The 20302-nt window shown below is 42.5% G+C and overlaps 1 protein-coding gene and 1 non-coding gene across 19 annotated transcripts in view; one reads left to right on the top strand and one right to left on the bottom strand.

Moving 5' to 3' along the window:
- Positions 1 to 20302, top strand: part of tcof1.S (Treacher Collins-Franceschetti syndrome 1 S homeolog) — a 46937-nt gene that overhangs the window by 11938 nt on the left and 14697 nt on the right. Inside the window, exons 8-25 of one of the 18 annotated variants that reach the window (XM_018254408.2) lie at positions 1701 to 1898; positions 1997 to 2191; positions 2289 to 2468; positions 2566 to 2745; positions 2843 to 3022; positions 3120 to 3299; positions 3397 to 3576; positions 3674 to 3853; positions 3951 to 4145; positions 4248 to 4439; positions 10230 to 10421; positions 10519 to 10713; positions 12742 to 12891; positions 12979 to 13305; positions 13392 to 13556; positions 13646 to 13807; positions 16674 to 16862; positions 17101 to 17298. In XM_018254408.2, coding sequence (XP_018109897.1) covers positions 1701 to 1898; positions 1997 to 2191; positions 2289 to 2468; positions 2566 to 2745; positions 2843 to 3022; positions 3120 to 3299; positions 3397 to 3576; positions 3674 to 3853; positions 3951 to 4145; positions 4248 to 4439; positions 10230 to 10421; positions 10519 to 10713; positions 12742 to 12891; positions 12979 to 13305; positions 13392 to 13556; positions 13646 to 13807; positions 16674 to 16862; positions 17101 to 17298 — 3438 coding nt within the window. 18 annotated transcript variants of the gene reach the window in all.
- Positions 247 to 20302, bottom strand: part of LOC108712638 — a 29165-nt gene continuing 9109 nt past the window's right edge. The window contains exons 2-3 of the transcript XR_001935017.2: positions 15621 to 15743; positions 247 to 333 (exon numbers count right to left, since the gene is read on the bottom strand). This is a non-coding gene — a transcript (uncharacterized LOC108712638). The remainder of the gene's footprint in view (positions 334 to 15620; positions 15744 to 20302) is intronic.

Below are 20302 nucleotides of genomic sequence, written 5' to 3'. Positions count from 1 at the left end.
GACTTTCTCCCCACTCTCATAATTTGACATGCAGATTATACACAAGTCGTTGTTGTCATCCTCACCCACAATGCGCTGGGGAAGCCTTGCAATCTTTTGATACAATCTTCTCATCTGCCCCCTTGTTCGTATCCTTGTGTTGGCTTGTTGATTGGGTGCTTCAATGATCCTGCTGGCTTGGAGTGCCTGTGTCTGACTGATGTTTTCTGGGTATCCCCTTTGTGGTTCTTCATTGACTCCATTGGGTATAAAGCCCTGTTCCTGGTTAACGTTTTCAGGAATCTCTCCAAGATGGATATGTAGATATTGACTTTGGCTTCCATCCATTTTGTCCTGTTAAGTTAAATTAAGAAATGTAAAAAAAAAAAAAGGAATATTTTAATACCCACGCTTCTTAAGGGGATTTTCATACAAGCTACATCTTTAAGAGGCTCTTACACAAGGATACCTGTACTTGTCACTGCTTTTTTTAAAAATCAGATGCAGCAAAAGAAAAACAACAATTGTTGTTAATGTCCCTCTGCTGTTTATAATTTAAATGTAACACAACTATACAGTTTAGGAAATGTCAGAATTTTTTACTTTTTGAAATATGGCTATGCAAAGGCTTTCCTTTGGGGTATTTAACTTATCAGCCCAGGACAGATATTCTTTGATGGTGTCAATATTGTTGGTTCACTTCCTGAGAACCTTTTATTTGACTGAGATTCTTAGAAACCAAAACATGTTGTGCCAATAAATCAACTTCATACTAAGCATTGACATAATGGGCAGTGCACAAATTCACTGGAAAGCAGAGGGACTTCAAGACCAACTCTTACTGATAGGTGACACTTGTTTGTGCTATTATAATTTCTTACATACCTGGTTATAACTTAAATCCAGTGTACTTATAGAAAATAATATATATTTCTAATATATAAATGTCCTGATAATGTTATTTCAGTAGTTTAGAGATATTGGTCATTATTTACTGCAGCTGGCTAAAATTGTTGCTATAGCTGGCTAGGCCAGCATATCCGAGAGGAACTACAGCTCACTGGGAATGCCAGAACATCCATAAAAGAACTAACAGAATGATTTATGAATGCTGTATGATTCTCTAGCAATCAAATTGCTGTTAGACCAGAGATTCTTAACTTATCAGGATCCAAAATTGAGCCCTCATACTGTTAAGGTATTGGTCTCCCTGATCTACTTTTATACAAGGACCTCTTCTCCTATAACCGAGAACAGTGGTGGTTCATTTCTAAAGTTTACGTCCACACTTAATATGGTTAAAAGCATTAACATTTTTTAATGCCATCAACTGCCCATTGCAGCAATCCCCAGATCCCAAACATTCTGGATGATGGGTCCCATAACTTATACATCCATTGTTCTCAATGTTTATTATTAGATTTATTATTCAAATGTTTGGGACTGGGTTTTTCAGATAAAAGGGGGTTCAGTAATTTTGGAATTGCATTTATTCTGCTGCTAAAGTGGAATGGTGTGGGGTTAATAAAACTGTTAAAATTTGAATGTCGATCAGTGACAACTTTGGCCATATATCACAGTAAACCACAGTATCAGTCTCTTTGAAAGAAATAATCAGACACTGAGGAGCCTGACGCTAAGGTAGTTGAATTTGTAGTCGTGGTGATCTCTTTGAAATGTTTTCATTAATGTTTCCTGTTATCCTGTGTCTGTTAAATCAGAAACCAGCAGCACCACCCCAGGCATCCCAGAAGAAGTCCACTGATGTTACAGCTGCTAAGCCACAAGTGACAAAAAAATCAATTTTGGCCGGACCAGGGAAGGTGGCAACACCTACTAAGACACCTGTGATTGCACAGCCACTTCAGAGCTCTGGAAGTAGTGACTCATCAGACAGCGAGGAGGAACCTGATGCAAAGGTAATGATGAGATGTTGCATGATCTGCCATGTTGATCAATTTGGGCATTTTCTTTTCTATTTGCTAACCTTTGGGTACTGTGTGTGTTTTTTAATCAGAAAACAGCAGTGCTTATCCAGTCATCCCAGAAAAAGACTATTGCACCTCCTACAGCCACAAGGACACCAGAGGCACAGACTCCACTCTTGGCCAAACATGGGAAGTTGGCAACACCAGCCAAGACACAGCCGCTAGCAGCTGGGAGCTCTGGGGTCAGTGACTCATCAGACAGCGAGGAGGAACCTGATGCTAAGGTAATGATGAGATGTTGACTTCGCTGCCGTGTTGATCAACTTTATAATTTACTTTTCAATTTGCTAAGGTTTTGGTACTGTGTGTATGTTTTATCAGAAAACAGCAAATCTCAAGTCATCCCAGAAAAAGTCACTTGCACCTACACAAACACCCCTGTCGGCCAAACCTGGAAAATTGGTAACACCAGCTGCAAAACCTGTGATTGCACAGCCGTTGGCAGATCAAAGTTCTGTAAACAGCGACTCCCCAGACAGTGAGGAGGAACCTGATGCTAAGGTAATGATGAGATGTTGACTTCGCTGCCGTGTTGATCAACTTTATAATTTACTTTTCAATTTGCTAAGGTTTTGGTACTGTGTGTATGTTTTATCAGAAAACGGCAAATCTCAAGTCATCCCAGAAAAAGTCACTTGCACCTACACAAACACCCTTGTCGGCCAAACCTGGAAAATTGGTAACACCAGCTGCAAAACCTGTGATTGCACAGCCGTTGGCAGATCAAAGTTCTGTAAACAGTGACTCCCCAGACAGTGAGGAGGAACCTGATGCTAAGGTAATGATGAGATGTTGACTTAGCTGCCATGTTGATCAACTTTGTGATTTTCTTTTCGGTTTGCTAAGGTTTTGGGACTGTGTGTATGTTTTATCAGAAAACAGCAAATCTCCGGTCATCCCAGAAAAAGTCACTTGCATCTACACAAACACCCCTGTCGGCCAAACCTGGAAAACTGGTAACACCAGCTGCAAAACCTGTGATTGCACAGCCGTTGGCAGATCAAAGTTCTGTAAACAGCGACTCCCCAGACAGTGAGGAGGAACTTGATGCTAAGGTAATGATGAGATGTTGACTTTGCTGCCGTGTTGATCAACTTTGTGATTTTCTTTTCGATTTGCTAAGGTTTTGGTACTGTGTGTATGTTTTATCAGAAAACAGCAAATCTCAAGTCATCCCAGAAAAAGTCACTTGCACCTACACAAATACCCCTGTCTGCCAAACCTGGAAAACTGGTAACACCAGCTGCAAAACCTGTGATTGCACAGCCGTTGGCAGATCAAAGTTCTGTAAACAGCGACTCCCCAGACAGTGAGGAGGAACCTGATGCTAAGGTAATGATGAGATGTTGACTTAGCTGCCGTCTTAATCAACTTTGTGATTTTCTTTTCGGTTTGCTAAGGTTTTGGTACTGTGTGTATGTTTTATCAGAAAACCGCAAATCTCCGGTCATCCCAGAAAAAGTCACTTGCACCTACACAAATACCCCTGTCTGCCAAACCTGGAAAACTGGTAACACCAGCTGCAAAACCTGTGATTGCACAGCCGTTGGCAGATCAAAGTTCTGTAAACAGCGACTCCCCAGACAGTGAGGAGGAACCTGATGCTAAGGTAATGATGAGATGTTGACTTTGCTGCCGTGTTGATCAACTTTGTGATTTTCTTTTCGATTTGCTAAGGTTTTGGTACTGTGTGTATGTTTTATCAGAAAACAGCAAATCTCAAGTCATCCCAGAAAAAGTCACTTGCACCTACACAAACACCCCTGTCGACCAAACCTGGAAAACTGGTAACACCAGCTGCAAAACCTGTGATTGCACACCCGCTGGTAGATCAAAGTTCTGTAAACAGCGACTCCCCAGACAGTGAGGAGGAACCTGATGCTAAGGTAATGTTGAGTTGTTGAATGAGCTGCCATGTTGATCAATTTGGACATTTTATTTTCTATTTTCTCATCTTTGGGTACTGTTTGTGTTTCTAATCAGAAAACAGCAGCGTCTATCCAGTCACCCCAGAAAAAGTCTATTGCACCTCCCACAGCCACAAGGACACCAGGGACACATACTCCACTCTTGGCCAAACCTGGGAAGTTGTCAACATCAGCCAAAACACCACCACTATCAAATCAGAGCTCTGGGAGTAGTGACTCATCAGACAGCGATGAGGAACCTGATGCGAAGGTAATTATGAGATGTTGACTTAGCTGCCTTGTTGATCAACAGGGGGATTTTTTTTTTTTTTTGGTTTCCTAAGGTTTTGGTACTGTGTATATGTTTTATCAGAAAACAGCAACTCTTCAGTCATCCCAGAAAAAGTCACTTGCATCTTCACAAACACCCATACCATACCATACCATTTCCATACCTGGAAAACTGGTAATACCAGCTGCAAAACCTGTGATTGCACAGCCGCTCGCAGATCAAAGTTCTGGAAGCAGCGACTCTTCAGACAGTGAGGAGGAGCCTGATGCTAAGGTAATGGTGGGATGTTGAATGAGCTGCCATGCTGATCATTTTGAATCTTTCTATTTCTCTAGTGTGTGCTTGGGGGACACAGGGAACCATGGGGTATAGCTGATGCCATTAGGAGGTAGGACACAACAACTGAAAAACTAGCTCCTCCTCCGCTGGCTATACCCCCCAGCAGGCGGAGCCTACTCCAGTTTTTTGTTGTGTCCTCAGGAGGTCAGGACATGTTCCTTTTTTCTCTCAAGAAATTTTTATTTTTATGACATAAGGAGTTATACCAGTCGCCTACACTGTGTAGGATGCCTTGGCATATATTCTCCCATCGTGGGAAGTGTTCCTGGGGTACTTGCTGCACAGCTACTACCATCCAGTTGCCTTATCACCCTCTCTCATTGTGCACAGGAGGAGTGAACTGGCCAGGACACGGAAGGCGTCGGGACCCTGGGGGAGGGTAAGTATACCTGTGTTTCCCCTAGTCTCCGGTATCTCAGTAAGAGCCTTCCTTCTCCCCCTCCCTCCCCCTTGGACCGGAGGGGAGAGTAGACTGTCACCTTACCCTACGCTACCAGCGACACACAAGGAAAGGTAACAGTGCGCACAGACGGCTTATCCGCCTAACTGATAGGGGAACATAGCCGCGGGTTCTGCCGGCATCTTTTTTTAACATGCGCGCTCCTTCTTTTATACCGCATAATTGAGGAACAGAGCACATACGCTCACAAGCGTATTACTATAGCGCTTCCGGGTAAGTGCAGCCGCATACCACGTGACGCGCACTGGCGCGAAAGCAAGGCGGCTTCAGGGGGAAAATCCTCCAACCGGAACAGCGCATTCTATTCAGGCTGCAGTCAGCGCGTATCCTGTGACTCTCAGTTGTCGGGACGGCAGCTTATTAAGCTAGAAAACTAGCCCCTTTTTCCCTGACTTACTCCCTAGCTCTGTCAGAGTATCTTTACTCTTATCTGCTTACCATATCATGTCTGAGGAAAACAGTGAGGCCATTTTTTCCAGGGGGAAAACAGCCTCTGTAAGATACCTTGCATGTGCCAAGTGTCGCAAAAAGCTTCCCTCAGGGCAAAAAGAGCCTATTTGCTCTAAGTGTAAAATGGCTGAGTCTGATAAGGAACCCCCAGGCCCTGCTCCTATTCAAACAGACCAAATTCCTCAGACACCTGCTGTGTCTATTCCAGACGTTTCTACTCCAGTACAGACAGTTATTCCAGACTGGGCAGCCCAGTTAGCTACTGGTATACCTAAATTAGCATTGTCTTTGGATAAAATCCTGTCAAGACTAGATAAACCCAGACATAGGGGATCAAAACGCAGAGCACCTTCGTCATCAGACGAAGAGAGTGATAATTATTCCAGAAGTTCGTCTCCAGTGCCACTAGGCAGGGAAGAGACCCTTGGTTTATCAGAAGGGGAGTTATCTTGCAGTTCAGATATGTTAGATGAGGAACCTTCAAAATTCTCAGCTGAAGCGATAGATGACTTAATCACTTCCGTTCTGGAAACTCTTAACATACAGGAACCAGAGACAAGTACAGATAAGTCTAAGATCCTATTTAAAAGAAGTAGTAGATCTTCACCTACGTTCCCTTCTCACGCGCAGCTTGAACAAATAATTCAACAAGAGTGGAACAAGCCAGAAAGTCGTTTCCAACCAAATCGCAGATTCCTCAAACTCTACCCATTCTCTGCAGATACCACAGAGAAATGGTCTTCCCCTCCTTCCGTGGATGCTCCAGTCTCTCGTTTATCCAAAAACACAGCTCTTCCAGTACCAGATGCTTCGTCCTTTAAGGACCAGATGGACAAGAAAATGGACGGGTTACTACGCTCCCTTTTCTCAGCATCAGGCACTGCCCTTCGCCCAATCCTGGCTACAGCATGGGTCAGCAGGGCAGTGCAAACATGGTCGGATTCCCTCGTTCAAGCGATCCTTTCGGGAGTGCCAAGACAAGAACTTTCGCAGCTGGCGACGCAAATTAAAGACGCAAACGAATATATTTGCGAGGCGGCATTAGACGCAACCCAGGCAGTTAGCAGAGCTTCAGCACTATCTATTGCCACTCGGCGGTCACTCTGGATGAAACTATGGTCAGCTGATTTATCGTCCAAAAAATCGCTTACATCATTGCCATTCAAGGGAAAACTCCTGTTCGGCCCAGATCTGGATAAGATCATTAGTCAAGCGACAGGAGGAAAGAGCACGCTACTTCCTCAACCAAAAGCCCGTTCTTCCTTTCGGAGAGGGAGGTTTTTTCGGCCTTCACAAAACAAGAGCTCGAGACACTCTCCACCACGGAATACAACATCCAACAGAGGACGCTTCACGGGTAAACCCAGAACCTCTTGGCAGGCTCGCAAACCCTCTACCAGAACGTCGGACAAGCCCTCCACCGCATGACTGGGGGCCTCCGCCACATGGAACACCTCTGGGGGGAAGGCTAATCCACTTTTCTCAAAGGTGGATAGAAATCACATCAGATTCTTGGATACAGGAGGTGGTAACTCAGGGTTATCACCTAGAATTCGATTTGTTGCCCCCTCGCAAATTTTTCATGTCAAGAATCCCAAGAGAACCAGCCAAGTTCAAGGCTTTTCAAAACGTGCTGTATACTCTTTCACAAACAGAGGTCTTTTCCTCAGTCCCCCCAAAGGAGCACTTCAAGGGATATTATTCCAATCTGTTTGTCGTTCCCAAAAGAGACGGATCAGTACGTCCAGTACTGGATCTAAAGGGACTAAACAAATTTATTCGTCCAAGAAGGTTCAAAATGGAATCTCTACGCTCTATCATTGCAGCAATGACCCCAGGCCAATTCATGACGTCCCTAGACATAAAGGACGCCTACCTACATGTGCCAATCTTCCCTTCTCATCAAAAGTATTTACGATTCGCCATACACAACCGCCACTACCAATTCAGGGCTCTTCCTTTTGGCCTCACTTCGGCACCAAGGGTGTTCACAAAAATCATGGCAGTAGCCACTGCAGAGATACGGCAGTTAGGCATATCCATAACCCCGTATCTCGACGATCTGTTAATCAAGGCACCCTCCTTAGCAGAAGCACAAAGAGTAACCCATCTTGCTATGAACAAACTACAAGAACTCGGATGGTCTATCAACCTAGAAAAATCATCCACAACACCCAGTCAGTCTATGGTGTTTCTAGGACTACTGTTCGACACACGGACACAAAGAGTGTCCCTGACTCAGGAAAAGATTGTTCATCTCAAAGCTCTCATACGTTCCTTACTAGCAAAGACAAGCCATTCGACCAGATTCTGTATGAAGGTACTGGGGGTCATGGTATCTACAATAGAAGCGGTTCCATTTGCCCAAATCCACATGCGGGAACTTCAATGGAACATTCTTACATTATGGAAAAGAAAACACTTGTCTCAAGAGATCCGTCTCTCTCACAAGACGCGAGTATCCCTGACCTGGTGGCTACGAACACAGTGCATCTCCAAGGGAAGACCTCTCGGAGAACCACAATGGAGACTAATGACGACGGATGCGAGCCTGTCAGGTTGGGGAGCGGTATTAGAGGGCAAATCAGCACAAGGTCTGTGGACTCAAGTGGAAAGCCGCTTGCCCATAAATCTTCTGGAGATCAGGGCTATTCGTCTAGGACTCAGGCACTGGCAAACAGAACTAGCAGGCCAACCAATAAAGATACAGTCGGACAATTCAACAGCGGTGGCCTATATAAATCACCAGGGGGGCACAAGAAGCAAGGCAGCCTTACAAGAAGTCAGGCACATTTTTCAGTGGGCGGAAAAGAACAACGCCAGACTATCGGCCATCTTCATACCAGGTCTGCAAAACTGGGAAGCAGACTTCCTCAGCCGACAAACATTAGACCCAGGAGAATGGGCGCTGAAGGAGGAGATTTTTCAAGAAATAACTGCCAGATGGGGTTTGCCGGAAGTAGACCTAATGGCGTCTCGCCACAACAGACAGGTACCAACCTTCCTTGCGCGGTGCCGGGACCCTCTGGCACTAGCAGCGGACGCTCTCACAGCCCCGTGGGATTTTCAACTAGCCTACGCATTTCCTCCAATTCCACTGATACCCAGAACAATCAAAAAGGCACAAAAGGAGAACACCACCCTCATTCTCATAGCTCCGAATTGGCCTCGACGGTCGTGGTTCTCGGACCTCGTAAATATGTCGATAGAGGAGCCGTGGATTCTGCCAAACGTGTCAGACCTATTACATCAGGGCCCAATTCTACACCCGAAGCCTCACAGCCTCAACTTGACTGCGTGGCTCTTGAGACCAGCATTCTGAAGCAGAAGGGATTCTCGGACGCTGTAGTTCAAACCATGCGAGCAGCGCGAAAGCCTTCTTCGGCCAGATCATACTATCGGGTATGGATTAGTTACAGACAATGGTGCTACAGACATAAAGTAGGCTTTAAGTCTTTTTCTACGGCAAAATTGTTGGAATTCCTCCAGGAAGGTGTGTCTCTAGGATTATCTCTCGGTTCCCTCAAGTCACAGATTTCTGCCCTCTCTATTTTATTCCAGAAAAGGCTAGCCCTCCTATCGGATGTCAAAACATTTTTACAGGGAGTAGCACATGTGGTTCCTCCTTTCCGCAAATCCTTTCCGACATGGGATCTTACCTTGGTTCTTAAAGCACTACAGAGAGCTCCCTTTGAACCAATGGCATCAATACCATTACATTTGGTAACATTAAAGACAGTGTTCCTATTCGCAATTACCTCAGCAAGACGAGTGTCCGAAATCAGTGCACTATCTTGCAAATCTCCGTTCCTCACTTTTCAGCATGACAGAGCAGTGCTTCGTACAGTACCTTCCTTCCTACCCAAGGTGGTATCGGCATTTCACATCAACCAGGAAATAACTATTCCTACTTTCTGCCCTTCACCAAAAAACCCCAAGGAAGCAGCACTGCATACTTTGGATCCAGTACGTGCCTTAAAGTTCTATCTACATAGAGTACGGGAAGTACGAAAGACTGATTCTCTTTTCGTGTTAACCTCAGGTCCAATTAAAGGATCTCCAGCCACTAAGGCTTCCATATCCAGATGGATCAAGCAGACGATTCAAAGAGCTTATGTAGCACAAGGTTTAACACCTCCGGATAAAGTGAAAGCGCATTCAACAAGGGGAATGAGCACAACCTGGGCTTTTCGGAATCAGGCCTCAGCAGAACAGTTATGCAAAGCAGCTACGTGGACATCCATCCACCCCTTTGCAAAGTTCTATCATTTCGATTCATTTGCGGCACATGACACACGCTTTGGTAGAAAGGTGCTTCAGGCCGCAGTCGAAAAATCCAGTTAGGGCCTCTCCCGCCCTGAGACTGGGGGACAGCTTTGGTACGTCCCCATGGTTCCCTGTGTCCCCCAAGCACACACTAGAGAAAATGAGATTTTGTGTACTCACCGTAAAATCTTTTTCTCTCTGGTGGCTTGGGGGACACAGGGCTTCCCTCCCTCGTGGAGGCCTCTTCTGTTTTTTCTCAGTAACATGTGTGATAAGTTTTCAAGTTAATTGTTGAAGTTTAAAAATAGTAAAACCTCCTTCGTTCCTTCTTTGGGACAAACTGGAGTAGGCTCCGCCTGCTGGGGGGTATAGCCAGCGGAGGAGGAGCTAGTTTTTCAGTTGTTGTGTCCTACCTCCTAATGGCATCAGCTATACCCCATGGTTCCCTGTGTCCCCCAAGCCACCAGAGAGAAAAAGATTTTACGGTGAGTACACAAAATCTCATTTTCTCTTTGCTAATCTTGGGTACTTTGTGAATGTTTTTTCAGAAAACCGCAGCTCCTCTCCAGTCATCCCAGAAAAAGACACTTGCACCTTCCATAGCCACAAGGCCACAATGGACACAAACAAACTTGGCAAAAACTGGGAAGGTGGTAACACCTGCCAAGACACAGCCACCATCAGATCAGAGCACCGGCAGCAGTGACTTTTCAGACAGTGAGGAGGAACTTATTGCTAAGGTAATGGTGGGATGTTAAATGAGCTCCCATGCTGATCAATTTGGGTCTTTCCTTGTCTCTTTGCTAATCGTTGGATACTTTGTGAATGTTTTTTCAGAAAACAGCAGCTCCTCTCCAGTCATCCCATAAAAAGACGCTTGCACTTTCGATAGCTACAAGGCCACCGGCGACACACACACCACTCTTGGCAAAAACTGGGAAGGTGCTAACACCTGCCAAGACACAGCCACCATCAGATCAGAGCACCGGCAGCAGTGACTTTTCAGAGAGTGAGGAGGAACTTATTGCTAAGGTAATGATGGGATGTTGAATGAGCTGCCATGCGATTAAATAGCAGATTTTATTTTTGCTACCTTTTTGGTACTTTGTGCATTTTTAATCACAAAACAGCAGCGCCTTTCGCTTCATCTTAGAAAAAGACGTCCACCAGGAACACAGACACCACTCTTGACCAAGCCTGTGTTGACCAATTTTAGGCAACCCCTAGCATATTGTGTAGGTTGATATAAATGAAGTGTGCTTTGAGTACTAGTAGTGTTGGTGCTGCAGTCTCCCTTTATTTTATTACTGTTTTTGACCAATGAATGAGCAGCGTACCTTTGGAAAATTCTCTGTGAATGCACATGGATCATCAGTAGCAGGCAGTAAAGAAGTGGCAAATGCTTTTTTTTGTCTACATATAGCTGGGCATTGTGCAAATACAACAAGTCAAGATATTATTCAAGATAAACAAGACACCTATACAAATATGGTCAAGATGGTCATATTTTTCATTTAATTATTTTTGGATTAAGTATGGGAAGGGGCATGTAAGAGATGAGTACCATGTGTGGGTATTACACAGTGAAGTAATTTTTGAAATATTTATTTTTGAGCACTTCAGCATTCATCCTTTCAGCATAAATGTTTGTCCATGGATGTTTATCCATTTACATTTTCTGCTGGATCAGCATTTATATCTCTTGATATGAATTTCATTAACCGTGTATACCTTTCTGGACCATATAAATCATTCAGTGGGAATGGGAAAATCTTAAAGGGGTCTTTCACCTTTAAGTTAACTTTTAGTATTTTATAATGGCCAATTCGAAGCAACTTATCGGTTCGTCTTTATATTTTTTTTCACTTTTCTACTTTTTGAATTATTTGCCTTCTTCTGACTCTTTCCAGCTTTCAAATAGACCCCCTCTAAAAAACAAATGCTCTGTTAGGCTACACATTTATTGTTGTTGCTACTTTTTTTTTTTTTTTTTACTCATCTTTCTATTCGGACCTCTCATATTCATATTCCATAGTTGCTAGGGTAATCTAGACCCTGCCAACCGGATTGCTAAAATTGTAAACTAGAGTGCTGCTGACTAAAAAAAATATGATTCAAAATCCGTAAATAGTAAGAAATAAAAAACAATTGCATATTGTCTCAGAATATAACTCTACAGCATAATAAAAGCTATTTTAAATGGGAACAATCCCTTTAAGCATGTTATTGATGGAATCTTCTAAGCAATTTCAGTTGATCTGCATGGTTTTTATATGTTTTCTTTTAATTGGTAACCTTTTTCCAGACTGCAACTGAAAATTCTGTATGGTTAATAGGGGCAGATGATGGCGGGGGGGGGGGGGTCCCCAGTACTCAAAGCACACATTGTCTTTGTAACTTAACTTTTATTGCTAGACTTTTTTATAATTTCTCATATAATTTTTAACCACAGAATAGTTAAAAAAAAAATAACAATGAATTTGCTCTGCTCTCTACATCTGAACTATGCTATACGTTTATTTTCAGCCCCTTTAAAGTATTGTAACAAAGGCTATAACACCATAGGACTTGCACCTGTCCCCAGTGTGGTGGTATCAAAAAAAAAAAAAAAAGGAAGCAACAAGGAGCGGATATATTTCCCACAAATAAGAATAACCCCAACGTTTCATCACAAATGCCTTTGTCAAGGGGAGTATATCCGCTCTCCTTTTTTTGCTTCACACAAACATTTGGGTGGTATGTATACTATTACTATGTATATCATTGTTGTATAAACTGAACATTTGTTAACGCTATTGTAAACTGCCAAATTGTTTTAAACTGTAAAAGATTGTTTGATACCACCTGAGTTTATGTTTAAAAATTTCTTTCTGAGAGTGCATAACCTATTGTTTGGTATATTGATTATAAGGCCAATCTTTGTAGGGGTGACCTTGGTTTTTTGCACCTCTAACTCATATTTTTGCCAAATATCTAATTGTATGGTGTGCCCTCCGTTTATCCATTTGTCTTCATTTGTTGTTTTGTGTCTACTTTTAACTGAATATACAACCTGCCCAGGCATCCAAAAAAAATAGCAGAACAGTCCTCTTGGGCAAGACAGGGAACAAAGCAACACCAGCCAAGATGCCAGTGGTTACACAGATGGCAGCAGTTGACAGCTCTGAGAGCAGCAACTCATCAGATAGTGAAGAGGAGCTGAACAATAAGGCAATGATGGGCAGTTGAATACATATGGTATATGGGCCACTTTGATAATTTTCATTTATAACTTTTTGGATCATTTTTTTTTAACAGAAGACTGCAGTGCCTCAGCGGGCATCCCAGAAAAAGGGCAAAGACAAGACAGAGAATGTAGCAACACCAGCTAAGATGCCAGTGATTACACAGCCGCCAGCAGCTGAGAGCTCTGAGACATGGAACTCCTCAGATAGTGAGGAGGAGCTTAACAATAAGAATGCCGTGCCTCCCCGGTCATCCCAGAAAAAGGGCAAAGCATACCTACTGGCCAAGAAAGGCAATGCTGCAACCCCAGCCAAGATTCCAGTGGTTATGCAGCCGCTAGCAGCTGAGACCTCTGAGACTAGCAACTCTTCAGATAGTGAGGAAGAGCTTAACGATAAGGTAATGAAAGGCAGTTGAATACGGTACGTTGGCATGTTTGATAATTTTCCTTTTTACAACATTTTTGGTACTTTTTCTTTGAACAGAAGAATGCAGTGCCTCCCCAATCACCCCAGACAAAAGGGAATGCTGCAAAAGGGAAAGGGAATGCTGCAACCCCAGCCAAGACGCCGGTGGTTACGCAGCCGCTAGCAGAGGAGAGCTCTGAGACATGGAACTCCTCAGATAGTGAGGAGGAGCTTAATGATAAGGTAATGATAGGCAGTTGAATATGTTGGCATGTTGGTCACTTTGATAATTTTGATTTTTACAGCATTTTTGGTACTTTTTCTTTTAACAGAAGAATGCAGTGCCTCCCCAATCACCCCAGAAAAAGGGCAAAGCACCCCTCCTGGTCAAGAAAGGGAATGCTGCAACCCCAACCAAGAAGCCAGTGGTTATACAGCCGGCAACAGCTGAGAGCAGCAACTCGTCAGATAGTGAGGAGGAACAGAACACTCTTGTGGGTAGATTATTCCCTTGTTGGTTAAGTAACCCTTGTTGAGGTTTAGAGTTTGTTTTTTCGTTTATTCTTGATGTGTCGGAACTTGACCAAGCAATGACCCAGATATACCAGAAAAGACCATTGTGCTGATTATTGTCCTCTTGACCAATAGAGATAAAATGTGAACACCAACCAATACAACTGTGATTGCATAAAAAGCCTTTAGTTGTGAGCTCTGGCCGAGAGGTATAACTGTGGGCCGGGGCCTCTCTGAAGGTGTTTTTTCTGTGGGGCAGCCTGGCCTTGCCACTGCTACAGTGTCAGCCAAGACACCAACCATTCCTGATAGTTCTGACAGCAGTGACAGTTAGGAGGAGCAAAGCAGAAAAGTAGATAAAATTTGCCAGAAAGGAAGCAATAAACTAGAAATTTGGCACTTCACAGTATTTTATTTTTACTCTTAACTTTGGATACAAGGAAGGGAAAAAACTGCAATATGAGTTATTCCTATACATTGGGTGTTATCATTTGTGTGTTTATCAGAAGACAAAGTCACCAGGGACCAAATAACTGCAACACAGAAGCGCTGCCAGGGAACAGTCCCTCATTAAACAGTGAGTGAGGGGTTCAAGATGTGTTTATTAGTTCAGAGAACTTTCTGTAAGCTGGAGGAAATATTGCTCCTTGTTGCCCACTTATGTGATCTATAGCTGCATATAATGCTTTGTGTAAGAAATGCATAGGCGGAAAAATGCTTTTGTAGATATAAAATGATCATACTTCTGACACTGCTTATTGTTTGGTTGCATAAATTGAGGAGATAACTCACAACACTTTCATGTAAGGCTGAATCTACTAAAGTAAATACGACTGTCTGACATAGGTACAGAGAAGGAATAGGTACAGGTAAAGGATCTGTTAGCCAGAATGCATATAAGGGATTGTTCCATGTTTTTGATCTCCATGCTTTAAAGAAGAACTAACCACACAATAAAGCTGGCCATAGACTCAAAAAATCCGATCATACGAATCGAGAAATTGTACGATTTTCGGACCGACATTTTTCATCCGGCGGAGATCGTCATTTGGTCAATCGGACAGGTTAGAAAATTTCTGTCGGATGTCGATAATATCTCTGCGTGTATTGCCGATCATACGATTTTCAGTGGGAGACTGTCACTAGATTTGTCGGACATAAATATCGTACGATTGCTGTCAGGGGCAGAACATTGGCTGATCTGTTCTTTAACTACTTTATTTGATCTGGTAAGACTTTGATCTGAATGGTTGGGAGATGGGGGAAGTCCGATCGTACGATGATTCGTACGATCGGATCTTTGCACATATGGCCATCTTAAAAGAAGCCCCTTCTACTACCCTAGATAATCCTCCCTCACTGCTTCCTACCCACATAGTGCATTATTCCAGGAAGGTCCCTGGACAGCATGCTCACTTATTTATACAGAGAATTTTGCGGCACATGTGCAGTTAGTACAAATACCGGACTGCTCCAACTGCACAAGTGACAAATACGTCATTCCCTTACAGAAGAAATCTGAAGACACGGAAGATGGCGCCAATGAGCTCCAATGCACTCTGCATAAATAAATGAGCATGCTGTCCAGGGACCCTTTCTGGAATAGAGCACTATACGGGTAGAATGCAGGGAATGGGGGACTATCTAGGTATCTAAGGAAGTAGATGGAGCTTTTCATATTGGGGGGTAGTTCTCCTTTAAAGGAGAACCAAACCCTTAATTATAGCCCCCCCCTCCCTGCTTCCCCCCAGCTTAGCGGTTACCTTCCATAAATGCCCCTAACTCTTTACTTACCTCTCTTTGCAGATTCAGTGCAGCAGAACTTACGGGCGCCATCTTCCAGCTCTTTGGGTCTTCTGCCGGTGCTTAGGCAGTTTCAGTCAATTTCAGCGCATGCACCAATATATCGCTTATTTCCTGAAGAAGACCGAAGAGAAGAAGATGGCACCTGTCAGCCCATGGTTCTCCTTTAAGACTATTTAAAAAAATATATCCTAGCTGGGATCAAATATAAGGTACTGCGCAATTTTTATAGAAAAAAAAAAAATCTTTTTAAAAAATTTTTATTTTTTGATTTAAATGGAGTCTATGGGGGATGGCCTTCCCCCAATACAGAGGTTTCTGGATAGCCGATCCTTTACCTGTACCATAAATACAGAGTCCCTTCAAATCCAACATCAAGAACTACAGTGTAGTAGTAGATATCTATAAAGCTTAGGTTGCAGACATCAAAGCAGCACAGACACAACCAACCAAAGCATTCATACATATTTACATTCTCAAGAAGGGTAGCATTGCCTGTCAAGTCCTTAGCCACAGTTTTATCAACTATACAATCAGCAGCTGATAGCAAGGCAAGGGATCTGTTATCCGGAAACCAGTAATCCAGAATAACAGAGGCCGTCTCCCATAGACATTTTAAAATAAGATAATTCAAAATTGAAATAAATATTTCCCTTTTCTCTGTTCTAATAAAACAGTACCTTGTGCTTGATCCAAACTAAGATATAATTGATGCTTATAGGAGCTAAAAGGATCCTATGTGGTTTAATTACTGTTTTAATGATTTTGTAATAGACTTAAGGTATGGACATCCAAATTAAGGAAAGAACCCTTATTGGGGAAAACCCCCAGGTCCCAAGCATTCCATTAGTAAGCATGCAGTTGCTAAGATCACATGGTGTATTTCAATAGCTTACATTGGAAGGAATTGTATTCCGTCTGTGCTTGGTACAGTGGATTTTACAGAATTCAGTTGCCCTTTTGCCCACCAAAGTTGTCGTTATGTGCGTCTGTCATCATTCCATACAAAATTCTTGCGTTTGACCATTTCCGTTGGCTTTGTAGAAATTAAATGCTCCCTTGAACCCTACAACATCAAAGACCAAAGCATTTACAACTTTGAAGCTAACTGCCAAACAGGACTATGAGAGTAGTGACACTAGTGAAGAAGCCAAGAGCAAATCCAGGACTCTGGTGGCGCAACCATCGATTGCCAATATCTTGGAGACCAGTGACACCACTGATATTGATGAGGTAGAAGGAACTTTTATGTGCGACAATTAAAGGATATTTAAAGGACTATAAAAGGATATTTAAAGGATTATAAAGGACAATTAAAGGATACAAATAAAGGATGTTTGATTATTCTGAGAAGTTGCATATTCCTGAGATTGATTCATATAGAACATGGTTCCCTCTGTTGATAGTATAAAGTATTTTTATGCGTATAATTTAATTTGAGGTTTTACTTTTTTTTTTTTTTTTTTTATAGATAGTGTCTCCAACCCCTGCTCCAATCAGGGCAACAAAAGGAAAGGCTGTACCCATATTGGCAAAAACTGTCACACCATCCAGCCTGAAAGCCACCAAAAGCAAAGTCAGCAGCACAGCTAAAACTCCAGCAGAAGCACAGAAAATAGCTGTTACAAGCTCGGACAGCAGCGACAGTGAAGAGGAACCAGGAATTAAGGTATATATAAGTAATTATTGTGAGTTGCCAATGAACAATGTATATTTCTGTACAATGGGTACAAGACAGATCCAGTCAAGACTTTTAAAATATTTTACAATTCATCTGACCAGCCTCTTTAATTCAGTTATTAAAATATACAAGGAAAAAAGTGATGAGTGTCAATAGTGCAATTATACAATGTATAGTAATAAACATACTTTATCCTGTTTTATATCTGTGCTCTTGGCCCTATTTCTCCTGCAGTTTTTCATGTAATATGTTTGTTCTGCTGCTAACAGGCCCTGGGATAAAACTCCTGGAGAATTTCTATTTGAAAATATACATTTTAGTCTTTGGCTTCTGTTTGCCACCAATGGGTGGGTTTAAGTCTGAGAAATAGCTGGACACAGGATATGGAGGACACTGATCAGGTGACCTTTTTATTAACCTATCTGTCACTACTTCAGTAGGCTTAACCCAATCCTTAGTATTTGGACATAGAGATTTTGGTCCATACCGCAGTTATGTAAAACTCGAAGAAGACAAGCTGTTTTTATTTAGCTGAAATCAATGGATTTTTTCTGTGTGTGTTCCTTATCAGGCACTATCTGTACCATTAAAGGTTACATCTTTTCAACATAGATTGAAAAAAGACACAAGTCCATCAAGTTCAACCTTTTAAGTCTATTTATAACCCGCTTAACTGCTAGTTGATCCAGAGGAAGGCAAAAAAAAACAATTTGAAGCCTCTCCAATTTGCATCAGAAGGGGGGAAAAATCCTTTCTAACTCCAAGCTGGCAATCGGACTAGTCATTGGATCAACTTGTACTACAAGCTATGTTTTATAACCCTCTATTCCCTCCCTTGTAAAAAAGCCATCCAACCCTTCTTAAAGCTATCTAATATATTAGCCAGTATGACTGATTCAGTGAGATATTTCAACACCTTCACAGTTCTCACTGTAAAAAAAACAAATGGAACCTCCTTTCTACTAATCGGAATGGGTGACCTTGTGTCAGCTGGAAAGGTCTACTGGTAAATAAAGCATTAGAGAGATTATTATATGATTTCCTTATATATTTATACATAGTTATCATATCACCCGTTAAGTGCCTCTTCTCCAGTGTGAACATCCCCAATTTGACCAATCTTTCCTCATAGCTAAGATTTTCCATACCTTTTACCAGCTTAGTTGCCCTTCTCTGTACCCTCCCTAAAACAATAATTTCCTGTTTGAGCACTGGAGACCAAAACTATATGGCATATTCTAGATGGGACCTTACCAGTGCTCTGTACAGTGGAAGAATAAATCCTCCTCCCGTGAATCCTTGCCCCTTTTTAATACAGCTCAAGATTTTATTTGCCCTTGATGCTGCTGGCTGCCATTGTTTGCTACAGCCAATTGTATTATCTACAAGGACTCCAAGGTCCTTCTACCTAGTGCAGTTCCATTAAGGGTATAAGTGGCTTGGATATTTTTACATCCCAGGTGCATGACTTTACATTTATCAATGTTGAATCTCATTTGCCACTTAGCTGCCCAGATTGCCAGTTTGTCAAGATCCTGTTGCAAGGATGCCGCATCCTGGATGGTTTTAATTGGGTTGCATAATTTTGTGTCATCTGCAAACACTGATGGATTACTTACAATTCCCTCCCCTAAGTCATTAATAAACAAATGAAATAAAAGTGGACCCAATACCGAGCCCTGAGGGACCCCACTGAGTACCTTGCTCGAAGTAGAGAATGTACCATTAACAACCACCCTCTGTATCTGATCCTGTAGCCAGTTTCCTATCCACACACACCTTCACAGACTGTAAAAAACCCCTTCCGAATATTTAGATGGAACCTCCTTTCTTCTAATCAGAATAAGAGACCTTATTTCAGCTGGAAAGACCTACTGGTAAATAAATTAGAGAGATTATTATATGATCCCCTTGTATATTTATACATAGTTATCATATCACCCTTAAGAAAGCAGTTGTTTGTGGGGCACAGTATCAAACTCTTTGGCAAAATCCAAATAGATCACATCTACTGCTCCCCCACTGTCCAGCATCTTACTTACCTCATCATAAAAAGCAATTACATTTGTCTGACATGACCTATTTTTCATAAATACAACAATTTATATAAAAATATATACGTCCCAAGGCTTTTCATTAGTAAAAATAAATTATTTATTTAGAATCATATTAAAATTTAGATACATACTGTCCCCACATGGCCCACCTTATGCGTTTTGGTACCCTCCGGCACTTAGTCATAGGTGTCTCTCATCCTTATCCTTCATAAAGCCATGCTGATTGCTGCTCATAATGCCATTCACTATTACGGAAAATGTGAATGTGATCCCTTAAAGGAGAGTTAAACCCTTAACTAGAAAAAACCCTACCCTACGTAGACCCCCCCCCCCCCCCCGGTAAATGCCCCTACATTTTTACTTTCCCCTCTGTGCAGATTCAGGGATCGCAGTTCACGGCAGCCATCTTCTGGGTCTTCAGTAATCTGAGACTGAGACCGGTGAAGCAGAGCATGTGCAGTTTGAGCAATTTCCTGGTTTGCGACAATACGGATACATCAAAATGGATGGAAATTGCCCAATGCACCGGAAGAAGACACAAAGACCCGGAAGATGGCTGCCGTGAACTGTGATCCCTTAATCTGCACCGAGGGGTAAGTAAAAGGTTAGGGGCATTTCCACGGTGGGAACAGCTAGGCTGGGGGGGGAGATGGGAGGGGGGTTCTATGTAGGGTAGGGGGTAGGGTTTTTGTTTTAGTTAAGGGTTGAATTCTCCTTTAACAAGCCTTAATATTATTTGCCCACCATAGATGTCAAACTTACTGGCCTGTAATTGCCAGGCTGAGATCATAATCCCTTTTTAAATATTCGCTTTCCTCCATTCCAAAGGTACCATACCAGATGAAAGTGAATCTGAGAAAATAGAGGCCCATATAAAATGGAACTAAGCTTTCTTAGATAGAACCCAGAGGTGTTTGCCATCTGGCCCTGGCTCC

Source organism: Xenopus laevis, chromosome 3S (assembly GCF_017654675.1).
Source record: "Xenopus laevis strain J_2021 chromosome 3S, Xenopus_laevis_v10.1, whole genome shotgun sequence".
Taxonomy (NCBI): domain Eukaryota; kingdom Metazoa; phylum Chordata; class Amphibia; order Anura; family Pipidae; genus Xenopus; species Xenopus laevis.
The sequence above is the reverse complement of the archived record's forward strand: the minus strand, read 5'-3'. Positions and strand labels throughout refer to the sequence as shown.